A 20,045-nucleotide genomic window follows, 5' to 3' on the forward strand; every position below is an offset into this window, starting at 1 on the left:
GCCAGCTAATAGGAAACAAATGAACTTACCAAGCCGACATAACAGTCTAGAAGCGTTCAATTTGTATGTAAAATATACGTTTTGCTAGTTTTGGTTAGCACTCTGTTAATCACTCTGACCGACGTTCTCTATTCGAAATGGCAACGTTTTAATGTCGGACCGATCATTAATCGCGGCCGTTGCCGGCGGCCGATGCACGCGGGTCGAATACACTATCAGATAGCTATAGTTGGTGCTGAGCACCGTTAGTCAAAATGTTTCCATAGCAATAATGTTACTTTGTTCGTCTGTTATTGCTGCGGTTGTTTTTGCTTCTGATGCCGCTGCTTATAGATACCACGCCATTTGAATACGATGACAGCTCATCTTCCAGTAGAGCTAGAACCAAATGACGACAAGAAGAAAAAGATAACACCTCAAAATACACACAGACCCAGAACATAATAAAAAGAATGACCAGGGCTCTAACAGCTAGCAGCCGTCGTCATTTGCCGTATGTTACTTTTATGTGTGTATCAGTGCGAACGGTCATATGTTTTGAGCGCGCGCGCTCGCGTCTGCTCTGCGAACTCCGTTACCCTTCATTCAGTTGCATCTGGAACACCAAGGCCAGCCCCAGTCGTGTTCGATGCTCCCGCTCGTATCACTGTCCTCCGATACGGCGATAGTTACATTTCTATACATCGAACTTCTGCCATTGGAGAGACGAACCAACGCTCGAAGTGGCGAAAGATCTAGCGTGTGTATGTGTTAGTGATGTGTGGCTGGCTTGTGGTTTTGAGCATTTGGATGAAACAACATCCGAGATAACAAAAACGGGACGAGATCACGTCGTTGTATCTGAAAGGACCGGATAGCCCTAGGAGGAAAGCATCAGCAGCAGGGCTCGTTCACAGGATGACTGAAAAGCAGACGCGTTCAGCGATGACAGGCCGATGAGTCGATGCTGGCGTACGGCGGGGAACGCGAAAGCGAATTGTCAATATTCGACGAATTTCGTGCAAAAACGGTGCGTCAGAAAAAGGAATAGAGAGGAAAAGACAGGAATAGTAAGGAAGATACCTCATAATAACTAACAATAATGGGTTTCGTTAGAACAACAGGAACCGTTAATGCGAATATTGATGGGGTGCGCAAGGGAAAGAGAAGAATATGATAGAAGTCACATGTAGTTTGTTTTTGATTTTCAGATGGCAAAACACTCTTTATGCGCCGTTCTTACATTTATCTTTAGCGCGAATACGGGTCCGCACCAGCAACTGGGTACCAAAAGGTCTTCACTTCTAATCTGGTTGGGCACCTACAGACTGATGTGGTCTCGTGATTATAAATTTGTTGATAGAATAAACTATTACTTAAAAGATAACAACAAATAAAACATAACCGCATTATTCGTAGAGTATTACACATCCCTAGAGTATATTGCAGCGTATGTAGAACGTCGAGATTTCACGGTCATATGAAATGGGGTAACTCAGATAGCTAGGAATATAATATTCAAATTAGTGAGCTAATTTATGGGGAGACTGACGACAACAAACCTGTTGTGGACCATATTTTTCAAATAACCTTTCGTCAATATTATGAAATCGGACCCACTCATCGGCACCTGACAGCCAATATAGGAAGCCCAGAAAAATGGTGTCGCATATACAGCTGTCATTCGTACATTTACGTATCTATAATACTTTCTATATTTCAGGCAAGACCGCCCATAGGACCAGGACTAATCGAAGCATCAAGGCCCGTCACGTGACCATTACAATCGGAAGTACAGTGGCAACCGCCAAGAACTCGGAAACGAGGCCACCCAAAACATCTCTCTTTCCGAACGCCAAAACGTCTCTCTCATTCAGGCCATACAGCATGCAAGGCCTCCCAGGCGTTCTATGAAAGCTCTTGTTTCAAATAGGTGTAGGCCAGAAGCAGCTGCCTAGAATTCCTTCACCTGCCCCCCTTCTGCAATGGCCGCCGCCGCCGCCGCCTCCTCCAATCAAGACTATCTGGATCACCTGTGCCGTTTACCTTACGCTTTCGCCGCACGAACGACTAGCCTTCACCCAACTGCGCGGCCGATTGGTACACAACATGCCGTATGCTGTGTAGTCACAGCGATACCTCAAGTCGACGGCAACAGCGGCTTTTCGAAACTTCCATCCATCTGTCAAAAACGTTTCATCTGCCTTTCGGCCTATATTCGCCTGGCTGTTTCTGTTTGAAATCATATTTAGCCTCGATTCAAAATACGATCAAAAGTGTGTATATATATGGGTCGGCCAACGCCTTTGATCTTCACGCCTGATTTCGGAGCATCGACAGACTTCGAACAGAGTTTAGCAGCACAACAATTCAACGAATTCCTCAACGGTACTCTACTGAGTAAAGTGAGTGTCGCCCACGACACTGCTATGGCTATATATATCCACTTGCAAATACTATCAAAAGCAATACACCCTGGATAGCTTAGTCGGTAACGGCATCATTTTATCAATCTTCATTTTGTACGTATATTTACACGATGGCCTGGGTGAGAGCGCGTAGAATGGTGTACTTCATCGACACGTCACTATGGCAGGTAGATGCGTTACTGTTCCTGCCCGCAGCGTTTGGCCTCGCGCAGATATTTCTATGGGACCATTACGAGTGTATCATTCAGTGATGACTAATGTTTGTTTTTAGGTGTTTATTTTAAATCACACTTAAGAACAAACGTGGAGTAGCAGTAGAAAACCACTGCTGCTATTGAAACATTGGACTTATAATAAATAGCCGTTATTCGCAATTAGCAATAAAAAGGAAAGGGTTCTATTGTTTTTTTAGCAGTGTGTACCTTGTAAGTCTATCCATTGTTTCATTGATTGCCTAAATTACAGTAGACGATGTATCGATCTATTTGCATACTACGATAAAAATTACAAAAAATACATTAAAAAAATCGAATGAGTAATTGTTGTACTCATGTACTTTCCTTGAGAAAACGTTCTTCTGGAACGTTTTATTCAACTTCTACATACAAAAATGATCATCAACTTTTATTTGATTTTTGTCCGTTTTGTCCGTAACCTTCTTTTTTGTATGCATCTTTCGTTCGTATTAAACTCAAAAGAGCTTAACGCGTGGAAATCCGCTCGAGGGCATGTCACGCCTGTTTTGCAACGGGCGACGTTTGCCTTCCTGCGTTCTCCATATGTGTATCATAAGTAAATACATACTAAGCACTGCACACAGTTGCCGCTGCATAGGTGTAGCAGGTCATACCTGGCTAGAAAACGCGCTCACAGTCCATAACAGGAAACAACGACAGTAGACCGCAGTCGCGCGCGGATCATATGGACGGGTGGGCACGTGTCTCCTTGAACTCCTCTTGGCAGCTTGAATTGGTTTCCTTTAGCAGAACCAGGCCACTAGCTTTCTTCGCAGGTACTCGCTTCGATGGCTTATAGGAACGAGTTGCTTCCAAGTTGTGACCAAGATGGCGCGACACGGCCGGCCAGGTTGGCGACGGCAGTTGACGCTAATCTCTTTAACAGCCGCAAAACTCGCACATACGACGGCACAAACCCGAAAGCGCACACATATTGGATTCCAGTTAGATAGCGGCGCAGCGCCGGAGAAATGCAAGCGTGACAATGGTGAAAGATTAAGATCACCTCCGGGTCGCCTAATCACCGCCCGGTCGGCCGAGATGACTGAAGCATCTGAGGCAGTTGCCGGCCTCCACAGTTTCCGAAATAAGGCTGCTCTGCGCACTCTTCTTCTTAACTGCCAGTGCAATAATGAAAATGAAAAAGATCTCCCTGGGAAGATTAAATACAGCAGTGGCTGTTGCAGCAACTTTAAGCAAATCTCGAACATTCGCGCAGCATCCCCTGGCCCCTGGGGGTCTCCTGTCTGAACTAAAACACCTTGCAGCCATAAACGGAGAGACAACTAGGCCAGCACGAAAAGAAGCGAATATGAAATTAATTGCGATCAATATATATATATATATATATGTGTGTGCGAATGTGTGTGTACGAGGTTTTGTTCTATGATGGTCGTCATGATGTTCTTCATTTTGCATTATATAGCAGTCTACAGTGGAATAGGGCGATGATGGCCTCAAGTGGTTGTTTGCCGGAGCGGGTTCTTACTACTTAGGTGTACGATGTCTAGTCAATTCGTAAGCGGCAATATCTCATGCATATGTATGAAATGCAGGGAGTCGCGAACTAGAGAGAGAATTAGAGGCAACGAAGGCGAGATAGGAATTGATATTCCAAATCGTCGAAGCCAGGTTAGAAGAACGGTGTCCATTTCACTTTGCTGCGGACACCTGTACGAGTTATCCGGTGCAAGCAGTAGTATTTCGTAGACCACCCAACATATTCGGTAGAATAGGCCACATGGCTAGATCAGCCATCGTATCATACAACAGCTAGCACCTCGAAAACTGTGCGCCCGTATACTGTAATAGATAGTAATGGCAATGAAAGCGCTGATCTCCGTTCTCACAACAATCATACGCCCAAAGCTCGTCTTCTTCAATTCAAGTGCAACTGCTTTGTCAACAGATCTCGTCTTCCTCTAGGAGGAGAAGGCCACACGTTAACCTATACTTGAATGCAGGGACCCGCCTGTCACTAATCTACTCAAAAAAAGTTTAGTCCATTATCCTCACCCTTTTGAGGCCTGAATATTGAAAGTATATGAGCCCATCTATTGCTTGTGGCTGCACACTGCCGAGCCATCGGGATGCTAGAACTGAGGATGGAGTCATATTAGGTTAGATGTAGGCAAACCGGCAGTGGGAAAAATCGCAGACCCCAGACTGGGGTAAGGGTAGATTCGTGTATGGGCGTAGCGAGGTAACAGCAAGCTCCGCTTTGAGTCAAAAGCAGACGGTCAGTTGGTTCCAGTTAAAACAGATTTCAGATCAGTTATTTTTTAGTTGTTGCTTGTTCTGTAACTGCGGAGCGACGTCTTTCAAACCTACACGTGAATCTATTTTGTACTGATTGCTGTGTAGCTGATATTGTTGACACGTAGAAGGTCCCTCAAGATGTCGTATATTACGTTAGAAGCAGAGATCGCTCAGGTAAGGTCAACGTGTCCAATTTATTCTAATTTATTCGCTCTTATGACCTGAATAAAGGATATTAAAGCTTAGAATCCGAATAATAATTTCGAATGTCGCCATTTTTCATTCCATCACCTTATTTTATTTTATTTTATTTTTACACTTATTGAGAACCGTTTCAGTGTTAGATAAGCAATAAATTTAGCTAGCAAATTATTATTGCTTAGAAGTGTTATCATTCCAAGGTAATAAAAACTATGAATAAAATTTGTGAGTACAGCGAGAGCGTGCTGGGAGCCATACGCGTTACTATGATGTTGTAGACTCACAGAGTGAGTGGCGCTGACAAAGAAAGAGTCTTGTCTTTGTTGTCCGCTATAGATAATGGGCCTTCAATACAGAATACGCTGCAACTTCCCACTCCCCGTCCCGAAACTGAATCTGAGGGGTTGAAGGGAATCATCACAATGTGATCTTCACTGCGCAAACAACAGTGGCAGTAGTAACAATTACTGCCACAGTAGCTGAATCACGATAGCGACTGTTACAGTCACAGTGGACCCTCGAGGACAAATCATTCACGACGAATGAAATTGGGGGTTCGAGAGTATGCGAGGGTAGCGACAATGAAAGCTCTCGTATTTGTAGTTGATAAGCCTGTCTGATTTTGGGTGGTCTATGAAAGTGGATACTTCACGGGAGATAACGATAGCTCGAAACAGGGCCATCAAGAAGAATAAGCTGCTTGATCGGCTCGACATCGGGCGATGAAAGTAAGATTTGACACAACTGCACCTTATCATGATAAGTTTCTTGTTATCCCGACAGATTGTGTTGTACGAACAAGATTCTAAAAAAATCAAAACCGAAAAACAATGACAGAATAAGATTTGCAAGGTAAAGTAATTAGTTGACTGTGTTTTAAGAGCTGTTATTTTTGGTAGAAGCGTTATGACGAAATAAAATCAAATTGTCCTACTCAGTAGGTCTGATTAGCAGGACGACAAGTAGGCCGCCCAACTCGCACGTGTTGTATTAGAAACGAGTAACATTCATTCGCTATACGTATTGACCTTGTTTGCTACCTTACATACGGTTGTAGCACTTAGCCACGACCATCTCTTTCCGACTCAGTTAATCATCGTTGTAAACATTGGCGAAGAATATAGCGAATAAATCTAAGATGACCTCTTGAGCATGCAGCAGAAATGATCATGAAATATTCTATTGAGAAGAGCATTTAAAATATTTTACAAGTTCCTACACAGCTTTCTTCACGGAGCTTCTCGAACTTTACTATCTTTTCGCTAACTTGTAAGCAGTCTCTTTGCTTAGCCCTAATAAGGCTAGTATCTTTCAAATGAAACAGAACAGTACCAGAGAAAACCGTATGTCTCACTCAAAATACGACAGAGTACGTTAAAAGCAAATTTAAAGATGCAGAGTACATTCAATATCTCTTCGACGTGTAAGAAATGTAAGAAATTGTTCATTCAGTAGATGAAAAAATACTTTCATTATTAGAAAAAAAACCGGTCCTGGATTATTAAACTGTTTGAGGCTATACACTGCGTTTGTGAATAGTTAATATGCTACGATAAGGTAGGTTCCTTTTGCATGTTCAGCCGGATTTGGACACATGTTCACTACAAGCTAAAACCGAGACATTTAGAATGACGCAACAAATATAAAATCCAACATTCTACAGTTACAGGTGTATGTTTTAATAGTACATGAGTCTTGCCGATGGCTATTAGTCTCATTAATGGTGGAATAAACGCAGTCCAGTGTGTATGAGGGTGATATTGTGCTCGTTACAAGCTTGGATCACACCATCATCATTAGTAGAACCACCAGGAGACGCAATGTAGTCAACGCCAGACTGTTTTGCTCTGTAAACATTTACATCGATAGTAAATGAAAAAAAACAATACAAATTAATTTCTGACTAAGCTCGAAAGCTGTCTGAAAGGTTAGTGATACTAATTAAATAATTATTCAAGGGTAATAATGATAAAATAGAGGATACTGACCTGTCAATGTTGTCGCGGAAGGGGAAAAACGCATCAGATGAGATAGTCACCTGGCTGAGCTTGGAAATCCAGTCACGTTTTTCTGCATCAGTCAGTTGCTTGGGAGCGTTCTCTAGGGAGTTCTGGTAAACGTCAGCGGGCATGTCAACGCCAATGACGCCGGATACGAACACATCGATGATGTTCGATTGTTCCGCGCGCTTCACTCCTTTCTTAAACGCCATGTTTTTGACAACGGGATGCTGGCGGAGCCACCAATTGTTGACCTTCTCGCCGGCTAAACGAGTACAGTGAATTCGAGATTGCTGACCCGCTCCAATGCCGACGATTTGTCCGTCTTTAGCGTAACAGACTGAATTTGATTGTGTGTACTTGAGCGCGATTGTCGCCACGATTAGATCCCGAATAGCGGACTCAGGCAGATTCTTGTTCTTGGATACGATGTTTTTGAAGAGGTTTCGGTTGATAACGGCGTCGTTGCGCCTCTGCTCCAAGGTAAGACCGAACAGAGTACGCATTTCCATTACACCTAATAGTTGCAGAAGCAATTAGATCGAGTACATGGGAATATATACTTATCGATACTAATAACATTAATGTAACCGCTACTATTTACGAAATATAAACACGCTCTTGCCTTCGTTGCGACACAACTTACCACATATGACGTATTTGGAGAAATAGTTACATCAATATGGCCTTGATTGAGCAGACTATGAACGAAGTTATAATCAATTCTGTACGTAAGCAACTAACCAGGCTCATAGTTCGGGTCCATCTGAAGCAAACAGTAAGCTCCACCCTTCTTCTTACGCAAGATCTCAATAGCTTCGGGAGTGTATCCGGGAGCGATAATTCCGTCAGACACTTCTCGCGAAATGATACGTGCTGTAGTGCCATCACAAGGATCTGAGAGTGCAATGAAATCTCCGAACGATGACATTCGGTCGGCACCCCGTGCGCGTGCGTAAGCCGACGAAATTGGCGTAAGGTCTTTGTACAGGTCATCGACCATGCAAAGGCGGGCATCATCGTGACTGAGGGGTAACCCTACAGCAGCACCGGCAGGACTAACATGCTTAAATGATGTAGCCGCAGGCATGCCGAGTGCCGCTTTCAACTCACGAACGAGTTGCCATCCGTTCAGGGCATCGCAAAGATTGATAAAACCAGGTGCTCCGTTGACCACTACGAGGGGCAGTTCGTTTGCCGACGTGGCTAGCTGCGCGGGCTTCTGGTGAGGGTTCATGCCATAACGCAACGGCAGGTGTTGAACTCCGGCCATGTATTCTTTGCGGAAGTAGTCCGAAATGTTGGCGTCGTATTGTGCGGTGTGGAGGAAGGCCTTAACAGCAAGCCGCTTACGCGTTTCCAGAGAGGTCGCTTTTGATGGTGATCGCGAGATTTCATTAGCAACGGCCGTATAATCCGCTGGATCGCAAACAATAGTTACCCGCTCATGGTTCTTCGCGGCCGCACGGAGCAGGGTCACCCCGCCAATATCCACCTAACATGCCAAATACAAATATCATGTATCGTGGATTTTTGCTATAACCATAACTATTTCGTCATCATCATAGAGAAGACAAGCCAGAAACCTTTATTTGAACTTTAAAATGAACGAAAAATCGTGCCAAATCTCGAGATACGAAGCGTCAATCGTACTTGAAAATGCACCATTTTTCAAAATATTCAAGCATTTTTGTAGGCGTTTAGCTGTTACTATGCGAACTAAACACTGACGTTTCACTACCGAGGTATATGATGGACGAAACCTCTATGCGATTTTTATCTGTGACTGATAAGAAGGAACAGTATGCAGTACGGCTCATTCTTTATCAGCAGCGGCGCGGCATGGCATCACTCCTTGGACTGTCGATGGTCAGATGACCTGGTTAGCCTTTTTGCAAGTATTGCATCATATACGCAGGTTATGTATTCAATATAAATGTATCTTGGGTTTTACATTACAATAAAACAGATTCTCTGTACAATAACTACAATCCGTAGCTCAAAGTGATTTGCATAGAACATTTTGATCGACAGAACATGTTGTAACAATAGAACGTGCCTGTCTTCTTATACCAATAGATTCTGTTTGGTTTCGTTTTCGATTTGTCTTACCTCTTCAACGGCTTTGGCAATGGTGACGTCCGGCTTTGAGATTGCTTCAACGAATGGATACAAATTACACACAACAACAGAGACGAACTCATAATTCTGATGCCGCATGTCAGCAATATCTGATTCGATTTTTCTCGAAAGAATCCCTCCGTGAACGGCTGGATGAAGTGTTTTCACCTAAGCAGTGTCATCGTATTGATAAAGGTTCCCACAAAAACACAGCTAAATGTGTATTATCCATTAATTAGCTTAATATGACCAGCTTGTATCCGAGATTTTTTCTTAGCTATGTCTAGAAACGATTTACATACCCGTCCTCCGAGTATTTCTGGATGACCAGTGATCTGCGAGATGTCCCTGATTTCCATACCGGCATCTCGGATGGCCTTGGCAGTTCCCCCGGATCCTGCGAGCTTATAACCTGACTGGGCCAATGCCCGAGCAAGGTCCAACAGGCCGGTCTTATCAGACACAGACAAAATAGCGATTTCGCCCGTCATCCTGGCTGCAGTGTGGACAACACGTCGAAGTACGGTTAACTTGCTAAGCATCTACCATCAGTGCACCACGGCATTGATCGCTAACTAAAAAAGAACGGATACATTGCTCTACTGGGTAAAACGCTTACTTTGAATTACTTGTTTGATTCTACCTCTTCGGTGATAACACTCGTCTTTCTCACAACCAGTCTGTTTTTTTGTTATTAGAGAGAAAGTGATTATGGAAGGCTGCGGAAGAAGCGAAGAGCCCTTGGCTGGACACGTTCGTACCCCGCGGACTGATCCTTGATGCTCATATTCAGCACAAACAAATAAAACCATGACATGACATCGTTCACTCGTTTGCAATTGACTCGACTCCTCATTGGCTTGTAGAGGTAGAAATAACAACGACAATCGGTCGGCCGTGACATGTTTACAGAGAAGCCACTGGCCGTACGCGATAGCTGAGTTGAACGTATCAGATCGGTAATATAAGATAACTTTTTCACTAAGAGAAACTCTGTATTACGTAGTTACATAGTACGCATCTACAGCTCGCTAGGAAGACGCCAGAATCTTAACAATATAACAGTACTGTTAAACGGATACTAAACCAAATTAGTGAACTTACTTTCGAGTGATCGAAATAAATCTGAGAACGTGTAATTCTATATTCCGGTTCATTATCGTTATCTTTACGCATAGAAATTCAGTCTGAAATCGTTTTATCCAAACAACGGTAACCACAGGGTGGTTACCGGCTGTCTGAGAATAGAAACGACTGATAACGGATTACAAATGGCCGCCACTGATCGCCAAAGCTGGAGCACCAGACCGTTGAGTATAGAAGGGTCCTGTACACAACCAGATCAGTAATTAATCGTCACTGAAACCTAGAGGTATGTCAATGAATACTGTTGTTAGTTGTCGTTACCACTGCAAGCAACAGACTGAGACTAGAGAATGAAACTTAGATTGTTTTACCTAGACTTTTCAACGATACCAGGAGTCGGTCCGCTTTGGCGCCATTTTGTTATTGCTCCAAGTTTGCCCGAATCGAAGCTTGTTTGTAAAATAGGCAACAAATTGGATTCTGTTAACGGCAAAGCGTCGGTAAGTACAGCGGCAGCAGCTGTAGTAAATAACTCCGAAAAAAATCACGTTACTGTAAAATCGCACTTGAAACTGACATTGAAAGTAAATGATTTTTAATTGATTCGTCGCTAAACGTCCAAATGCTTATAGCAGATACAAAGCGGAAAGGGTACCCACGATGCACTGTAGTATCTCCTTGTTTTCTGCAAATGTTTTTTCTCACGGAAGAGGTGTAGCACCGTGGCAGTGGGGCAAAGAAGAAGCGACGTTGCCTACCGCGCCAAAATGATCTTCGCGCAGCGCTTAACGACGGCCAGTCGGTAAGAAGGATCTGACAAGGATACACCGGTGAACGAATGTTTCTTGCACTTAAAATGGTTGCCTGGTTAGCTCTCAGCGTGAGACGTGTCGTCGCTGCGAGGAGGTGTTAATACGAAGAGCAAACAACACAGCTTAGAAAGTGGAATGGTCACAGTGGACTGATTGGCCAGCCGGCTGGCATTATAGTAGACATCATAATCATAGAGACACGCAGGCCTGCAACCGAGCTTGATGCTAACCGCAGTCGCCTTTGCCGTACCCGACGTCATTGTTCGGCCAACGAATACAGGAAAATTGCGCTCGCGCTAAGGAAGAGAGCTTGCAAAAATGTCTTCTTGCTAGATAGAGCAATTACTGCTATTGTCGTAGCTATCACGATAGAAATCTACCCCGATTAACGGCTCGACCACAGCCACAAAATAGGAGCCTATGGCGAGTCATGGAGTTCCAGTTTTTGGTTGACAACGTCGTCGTCGTCGTCGGTGTGAGCGCTAAGCGTTCCGCTGTTTCTCTTTAACACGTATTTGGTGCATGTTTTTGTGTGTGTTGATGCGCTTCGCGGATAGACGGTAGATAGAACGTATACGTTGTCTCAATCGGCAGTTACAGATCTGTGCGCAGCTAACTGAACTGTTTATGCATATGGCGACTTTTGGGGGGAGGAAAGAGTTCGCCAGTTTTTACGACCGTTGCCGTCTTGCGCAGCGGGAACAATTGGAACCTACACACGAGCGCGCAGAGAGACCACCACTTAGCTTCCCGGCGCTCGAGTGGAGGAAGTTCTAGAGATTATCTCATGATCGCACAGAGAGATTAGTTCTCTACCGAAAAACCGTTGCACTACTGATAACACTACTATCTAGGCAGATCAGGGTAATGACAGATAGGGTAGGCAATGATGGATGTGAGTCATCCAGAAACGTGGACGGTAACAAACGGCTGATTTGATGACGTTGCTAGGTTAAGATTATATGTCTTTAGGATCGTTATGAAAGATGAGCGTTTAGATAATACTGATATCCGATCAAAATACTAATAATAATAACAGAGATATACGCATAGATAGATAACCTTGCAATTGAAATTGCCTGTGTTATTGTTCTTAAAGCCATTATGGAAGATAAACAAACATAACTAGTTGCATTGTTCGGCGGCTAAATTTTTAACATCCTATGAAACATGTAGAATCATTTTATGTGAAATGGAGTATGTAAATCACATATTTTCGTATTACTTCGAAGAAAAACAAACGTTATAGACAACGGGGAAGTATTGAGTGGTGCTGAACAAAATGTTGTTCTCAATTGACACACCTATAACAAAGTCAGTAATCGTAAATACAAAGCTCCGTTGCTAGCAGCAGCGTGCTCTTATCGTGCTTCTTTTATGCATTACAATATAATAAATAGTGTTCTGTATATTTCGTTTGTGATTAAATTATTTGCTCACGGGCAAATACGTTAACTCAAATGTATCGAGTTGTGTGGTTTGCCATGCAAATTTGGTAGCTCTATAACAATGATATTCACGTCGCCTTTGTATCTACTTCGTCAGCCAGGCTGAATGTATGATCTTCCTGATGAAGCGAAGAGAAGAACCTATCTAGAATGCGTTCAATAATCTAAAATTCATTGTATCTTTGACTACATTTACTTTCTGACGATATTTCCAGCTAGCAGCAGCTTTCCTTTCCGAAGAAGGAAATGACCTACCTGTATCGATGGGAGTGAACACAAACCGATGAAGATTTTAATTAGCTGTACAATCAGCCTTTCGTGGCAGCGGCACCAAGAGCAGCAATCGCCGACTATCTTCTATGGAGGCCATCGGCACCAAGAAATTGTGCACGGTTATAGAAATAGACTTCAGCGTTTTGCGCCTAACACTTTACATATGATGTCGATTGGCCCGGGGCAGTCGATTGTTGGGGGCTTGACAATATGGCTCTATACACATAGAAACAAGCTCATGCACACATGAATGTAATAGGCAGCTTTCGGTTCGGTCGAAACCAGATTCGGTTGAAGGCAAGCGACTTCGAAATCCTCGATCCCGGCGTTATCAGGCCCTAGCCCTAGCCAAAGGCATAAATGGTAGCCAAGGACAGAGAAAACCTCCTCCAATTTATTCTGGGTCTAAAGTAGCACCAGCGAACAGCAATGGAGGGAAACTAAGTGAAAGAGGGAAGGTGGGGACCCAAGAATCGAGGGGAAAATTCTCCGAGGGGTTTTGTCGTATCCGAGGGGAGTCAAGCGTTTCCGCCTGAATATCGAATTGTGTTGACTCGGAAGGAAAAGGAAGTCCACTCTTGACAAATGAACATGGACGGATAGGGAACGAACGCTTTATTGAGAAGAGATCTCAGCTACAACATCGAGCTAACATCGGGACAGCTACGAAGCCAGGTGGCCGCCGAGTCAAGAGGTCGCTGTTACCGATCGATAGAACAAAGAGTCGAGAAGGAATCCTTTTTCCTGTCTTTATATGCGTATAATTACATTCATAATCGATGAGTCTTCGAGTGGGCACGTTCAAATTACTTTCGTGTATATGCATTACATGGTGAAACTGCTGCACCCGCTACTAGTGTTATTATCACATGCGGATATTGGCGAACTCCATGTGTTAACAACTAAGTAGCATCATTATTTGTAACCTTACTACAACTAGGCTGCTTTATCGGGTGTTTTTTTTTTTGTTTTCTTCACCAGCTTTATTCAGTCCTTAGCCGTCAGTTCGGTTAATTGCCCTGGCCTTTGTTTGATTGTTTATAGCATGGTCCCTTAGTATAAAAACCGTATTTTCGTAGAAGCTACCATTTAGGTGAAGGAGGCTAGTCCTGACAAAATGCTCGGCTGGAACATCGATCGTAAAAAGTCTTGCACTGGAATGGCCCATTGGTCGCTAGTGTATTCGGCAAACGCCTCGAGCTTAACGTAAAAACACGCAGTTCGTTAGAATAAAAGGCCCAAAATATCGGTCCAACAGCATTTGACGACCTACAGTTTGGTATAGGGTTACTTTGTGCCTACGTTTCGCTCAATGGCAAACCGATAAAGTCTAAATAGCTAGAGCGACTTATTTTGCCCTAACTGCTAAGATCAAATTAGTCAATAACATCTTCAAATGAAGAATATGAAGAGCATCAAGAAAGACAAGCAGGGTACCTTTAACCCGGTACAAGCATCGGTCCATGAGTTAAGTGCGAAGCCAGCAGTTCTAGGTAGATCAGGTCGCCAACATAATTGATCACGGCACTGAACGCAGCTGCTCCATCACAATATATTTATGTTTCCTACAGTTATTAAATGAAACAATCACGCTATCCGACAGAAAGCGATTAGAGCTACTCTTTCATGTAAAGAAAGCGCATGGTGTTTGTAATTGTTTATCGTCAACGGAATATTTGCAGTTGCTGTTTATACTACTATGACTATGGGCTGGGGAAAAACATACGGAGATACAATGTGTGCGTGCGCGGGCAGATGTGGGCGGGTGGCTGGCGTGGAAAGGCGTCGAATTGTTTACTTCGCTTTTTCGCTGACGAATTTTCCGCTCGATCTTGGCCGATCCTCAGGATGCCCTCAACGAACCCCTCGTCGATAGACTCACCTATTTTACGATTTATAATTTATGGAAGCACGGCGTTCACGGTCCATCTCTGCGGGTTCTCTAGCCCGCATCGGCTTGCGGTCTTTTCAGCAACGTTTTTTCTACTCTGCTGCTTCGCTGTGTTTTTTCTCTGTCAACAATGACCGACCATTCGGGCGAGCTGTAGCAGTCTAATCAGGTTGGCCATCGGCAACACGTTTCTATGCTCAGCTTAACTCTCAGCGCGTTATCAACACTAATCTGCTGCTGTTGGTAAGACGTCTACCACCATTGCACCCAGTAGTTTCTGTACGGGGAAACGCACCTCATTTTTAAGGTGGTTTAATGGTTTTTGTTGGTCCATAGCGAAGATAAGGCCGATGGCGCTCCTTAATAGTACCAGCTGGTCACAACACTTGGCCTCATGAGCTGACATGGTTGTGTGTAAAAGAGGGACGCATAGAAATCGCGGCAGGAGTTTTCAATACGCTGTCTTGGATATTTCCCGTACCCCTTGTCTAGCTCGATTAAGCTATTGTTTCGAAGTAAGACCGTGGTGCGGAATTCTATTTTATTGAAGAAGAAGACTTGCAGTTTTTGTAAATGTTCGCTACAAATGTATGGGTTGCCACATTCATCTGAGCAACTAACGCGTACGACGAAAACAAAGTATTGACAGAATGAAGAAGTGATATCGAGTGATTCTACTCAAATAATGCTCATTATCCTAAGGGCGTTCTATTTTCAAACTAACTATTGTTTTAGGCTAATCTAAATGGGGCAACGGTTTTCAGAACAGCGTACTTTGTTATCATCGTTTGTTTAGCAATGCAAGCCGCTCAAGTTAACCGGAAAAGTGCCTACTGGTAATTAAGAGAACGAGATGAAAATTTAAATTTCTATCCTCTACCCGCTATGCCACTCAACTTAGTCTTCATTCGACTTCTCGATTCGAGCAATCCATATAGCCTCAGATCACAGTTAGACGGCGGCAGGTACATTCGTCATCGTCGGGCACAAACTAATAGTAATAATAATGGGCATTGTGAGCAAAGTCCCGCAAGACGAGGAAAGATTTGCAAAATTGAAGAAGCAGTTTATTCGCAATCTATTTCAAGTGTGGTCCTCGAGGTCATCGTCAGAACCTCCTAATACGTCTCAAGAGGTTCCAATCCTATTGCGGACTTTGAGTCGTGCTTCCGAGCTATGCGATGCTGACTCTGTCCAAACCTGGTTTACTGTCAAGCTTAGCCGTCTGCTGCCGTCGCGTCTATGGGGAGTTCTTTCAGAGTGGACGCAGAGAGTTGCATGATGTGCTGTCTCTAGCTAGCATAGCAGATATGTTATTGATGGAGATATGTGTCGGTAGCCAGCAAAATGGAAATCCAATGCGAGAGCGGTAGATAACCAAGCTCCAGAGTGTAACAACGGCGGCGGCGGCGGCTTGTACACGGTAGATACAGAACGTTAGCGAGGTGCCCGCCCATCGAGCAGCCGCTAGCTTAGTGTATAAATCTTGGTAAAGAGGATCGCACAAATTCGCTGCTGATCCCCCACAACAGCGGGTTTTTCCGGTCTAGGCTCAAAAAAGTGAGTCTAGACGTATATTCCGATACATGGAGGGAATCAAAGCACAAAGATAAAGAGCAGATCAAATGTACGGATGCAAGAGGGCTTCGAGAGGGCCCCTGTAATATAATTAACGGATACGTGTGGTAAGACTTTTGAGCTTCCGTGTGGTTTTAGATTAACTTACTTTCAACCTCCCTGCCGTATACGTATGATTCATATGGTTTTAGATTAACACCCGTAAGAAATTTCCGAAGATACTCAGACACGCACTAGACAGCTGACCAGCAAAAGCTTCACAAGACCTGAACGACAAAATAGTGATTGACTTTAGTGACAAGGTTGAAACACGTTATTGTTATGTAGATGGTTCTCACAGTGCTTCACTGCTATAACAGATACTCGATTTCAAAGCGTATTTTCTCTGCTGCTCCCACTAAAGAGCCCAGTATTACAACGGCACCGAGAAGCTTCGCTATGCAGTAGATTACGTGCAAGGCAAGCGCACTGCCGCTCAACGAGCCCATGCCCCTGTGGCAGAGATGTAATATTGGCCCCGACTTCCGTAAACGAGTTTAAGATTGAACATGTTACACGAATAATGCGACGATCCGAAACAAGCAGCCATGCCTTTCGACTAATGCTGAGCTGCGGGAGGAGCTGGCAAGATTTCTAGAAACGTCATGACAGTTAGATGGCAAGATGGCACCTCGGGGGATTCACTCTTCTCCGATTGTTTCGTGAAGAATATCATGCATCGAGTTACCTCATGTTGAATCGGCTAACTGTCTTCTTTCTGTAATCTTCTTCGGCTGTAGGCAATCAGGCGAATTACCTTACGAAGAACTATTGCGTGGCAATGCACCGTACCGTAGTTAACTAAACTGGCCAAATCAGATTGAAACAGAAATGATTCTATACCTAGGCTTGATATTCAAGAGGAGGGGAAGAGACGCGTACGAAACGAGGCTCTCGCTCTCATTGTATATTGTTGGTGTAAAGGTTTCGATAGGGATAATCCCGTCCAATAGCCCGCTCGTGTGATGTGACGTTTATCCGCTCGTAGTACAGAGCGACAACGGTGGAGTGTCACCGAATACACAGTTCTATATAATAATAATAATAATAGTAATACAAAGCGCATGTGGCAGGAGAGCAAGCGGCAGCAGTAGCAATCACGCGTCACCGTTCTAACATGTTGCATTCTATGTAGTCCACAGAAAGTAGACAAGGCTGCGAGTATATATTGTCATCACATCCACGCCGATGGGAAGGCTATGCGACGAGCAAGGTAGATCCACTATAGATGGAACGACTATCTGTCGTTTTAACGAGTACTGGTAAGCTCTATAGCAGTGCAAAAGGCTAGTTCAAACGGCTGAACCCATCTCAAGCTATGTCGATGCGGTTCACTTCAGAGCTGTACTAAATATTTGTACACAGAATAGATTGTGTGTGTATTGTGATCTATGCACCAACTAAAACGGAATACAGGTCGTAGGTAAGAGACATAATAAACTCTGGAGAGCTCAGAGGAGTGCCGGCCGATCAGCATCAACCAATCCTTCAGATCCTGTCACACCGAGACTGTCGCGCGTTTCGTTCAACTGCACAGAATTTTCTAGTTCGAATAATGGCGCTAGCTATTTAGGCTTAGCTACCTAGATACCTTTTTATCTAGATATATTTTGCGTATGGACGCGTAGATGATATTTAGTTGTCATCCATTTCTCTCTGAAAATACGCCGCTGCTGGTGTATTGTAGAAGCTAGCAATGAAGACTTGGCTAATATTGCAGGTGTTCATTGCTATGACAAGAAAAGACGCAAGTACTGCTCCTGATTGTAATAGCGTCTTTTAGGGGTTTTTTAACAAGCTTCCAGAATGACCTTGATAGACCTTCAACGAAAACACAGTTACGACTATAGCTAGAAATATCAAAAACAGCCTATAACAGGTTCACATATCTATACAGCACTTTCCCATCTCATTTATGCAGCACAAAAATTGTCTCATCTGGTATTACATAATACGATAGTCAATATGTTATGCAAAAAAAGTCTACAGAGCAATAGACATCCCGTTGTTAACATTGAGAGTTCTTATATACTTCATTTTTAAAACTAAAGAATAATTATTTCCCTGTGTGAACGTCCTACACGTGAATCTATCGACCGCTGTTTTTAGAAATGAAAACCTGGTCTTATAGTTTTCAATAGCTTACTGCTTTACGTTTAGCCGAACCATTCTGTCATGTAGTGTCTAAGAATAACCGCAGCAGTTCTTTTACCCCTGAGGATTCCTCCTATGGGCTCAACTTTATCGTAAATGCCCTCAATATGCGAGACGTCGTCTCTCTCCCATTTCTCTGAGGGAAGAGCTTGAAGCCAAAAGTCTTACAAACAATACATGTCATTTATTTTCGGGCTAGAAAAGAGCATACGTTCTAGGATTGATCGACTATTAGCTGCTGAATTAAATTTATGTAGACCAGTTTTATAATACTACCTACACTGGGTTTATCCCACAGAACGAGTCCTCCTGTTCCCAATATCCATTTCCTCCAGCGTGATCTCTAATTATGACTATGCAATCAACGACATTGCTAATGAAACTCAGCCAGTTCTGCCAAAACTAGGACGCCAACGAGTGGCCTCTACAATGGCTATCTGTCACTTGAACAATCAACAGATCCCTCGACACCTCTTCAATTTCTTGACGACCTCATTTGCTATGCAATATCAGTGATGGCACGCCTGGTCGCCCGACGCCTCGGCCCGCAGATACTCGCCTGTTGAATGCTTTCCTGCTCATGTGCCAAGAATCGTTTGCCGCTAAACAAGCTGAGCCCGAAAGGCCTGATCGTTCAGACATCGCAGATGATGGCGTTCTGGTGCTTTAGGTTCAGGTATAGGCAAACAGAGTGATACGGATCCACTCCCTATCAATACCTACAAAGCAAATTAGTACTATTAACTGACGCTGTGCTAGTTCGTCCGCAGTCCGATAAGTCTAGCCGCTTGACCATTGCTTGCATGTCCCACCGGTGTTCTGATCAACTGAAGGGAACGCGTCCAGAGAACACGAAACCAGAATGAAGGTGGGCGGCGATGGGTCCGGATGGATAGATCAATGCTGAAGGTCCGACGGGATGTATGCTGCCATACAACAATAATATCAGCTTTCGGCACGATATATATTTACATAAAGTACCAAGCCTGCTTACTGCCCGACCCAATCAAAAATATGTCCCAGTAACAGAGCTGGACTAGCGATTAACAGGCTTTGTTGTCAAGCTGTCATCGGACTGATAATATTAGCGCGACGAATTTGTGGACGACAAGAACACGATCTTCGATCTCACATTTCTGACAGATATTGAAACTCTGTTGGAACGATGAGGGGCGTACACGGTATTAGTGTTCCTTTGGGCATAATATATATTATATAATAAATAAAAAATAAGCCATTGCCTGCTGTGATACTGCGTTGTAGGTAGACACCGGACCTATCTCATGTTTTGTAAACTGCTGCTTTCGTTAGTAATTCCAAAAGTTCAAAATGAGATAATAACAATAACAATCACCTCTGTACATTTAAATGTATATCTCTATAAAAAAAAATTAAGTTTGTTGATCATGTTGCCAATACTTCTACGATTCTTCTGATGCATTATGTAAGTGTTGGCTGAAAAAATTTCTATAAGCTTTAATGTCGGCTGGCGGGAAATACCTTTTCGGCACTTATCAAATCAATTATAAAACAGTAAAA

At 43.6% G+C, this 20,045-nt stretch overlaps 1 protein-coding gene and 1 long non-coding RNA gene across 10 annotated transcripts; one reads left to right on the forward strand and one right to left on the reverse strand.

The window, feature by feature from the left end:
* Positions 1 to 490: 490 nt before the first annotated feature.
* Positions 491 to 2,790, forward strand: LOC147757611 (uncharacterized). Of its 2 annotated transcripts, none has more exons than XR_015320403.1 (3): positions 491 to 1,009; positions 1,191 to 1,291; positions 1,703 to 2,790. It is a non-coding gene; the product is annotated as an uncharacterized LOC147757611 (long non-coding RNA). The 2 variants fall into 2 exon arrangements; XR_015320404.1 differs by having other exon boundaries at positions 1,191 to 1,273.
* Positions 2,791 to 5,174: 2,384 nt separating this feature from the next.
* Positions 5,175 to 11,257, reverse strand: LOC111244263 (bifunctional purine biosynthesis protein ATIC). Of its 8 annotated transcripts, none has more exons than XM_086979289.1 (7): positions 10,971 to 11,257; positions 10,330 to 10,552; positions 9,528 to 9,800; positions 9,217 to 9,393; positions 7,849 to 8,599; positions 7,093 to 7,621; positions 5,175 to 6,951 (listed from the first exon to the last, which is right to left on the reverse strand). In XM_086979289.1, exons 3-7 carry the CDS (start codon positions 9,765 to 9,767, stop codon positions 6,822 to 6,824), a joined length of 1,827 nt encoding a protein of 608 aa, XP_086835415.1. In that variant the 5' UTR covers positions 9,768 to 9,800; positions 10,330 to 10,552; positions 10,971 to 11,257; the 3' UTR covers positions 5,175 to 6,821. The 8 variants fall into 8 exon arrangements, with proteins under 8 accessions (XP_086835415.1, XP_086835418.1, XP_086835416.1 ...); XM_086979292.1 differs by lacking the exon at positions 10,330 to 10,552 and adding an exon at positions 10,683 to 10,760 and having other exon boundaries at positions 9,528 to 9,721; XM_086979290.1 differs by lacking the exon at positions 10,330 to 10,552 and adding an exon at positions 10,683 to 10,760.
* Positions 11,258 to 20,045: the final 8,788 nt, after the last annotated feature.

This window comes from Varroa destructor, unplaced genomic scaffold (genome assembly GCF_002443255.2).
Source record: "Varroa destructor unplaced genomic scaffold, Vdes_3.0 BEIS01000002.1, whole genome shotgun sequence".
NCBI classification, from domain to species: domain Eukaryota; kingdom Metazoa; phylum Arthropoda; class Arachnida; order Mesostigmata; family Varroidae; genus Varroa; species Varroa destructor.

Coding starts and splice junctions, on each gene's coding strand:
- LOC111244263 (XM_022791152.2), bottom strand. CDS start 9,767: ATGCTTAGCAAGTTAACCGTACTTCGACGTGTTGTCCACACTGCAGCC. Junction 9,394..9,527: donor CAGAAATACTCGGAGGACGG/GTATGTAAATCG, acceptor GACACTGCTTAG/GTGAAAACACTTCATCCAGC. Junction 8,600..9,216: donor TTGCCAAAGCCGTTGAAGAG/GTAAGACAAATC, acceptor TTGGCATGTTAG/GTGGATATTGGCGGGGTGAC.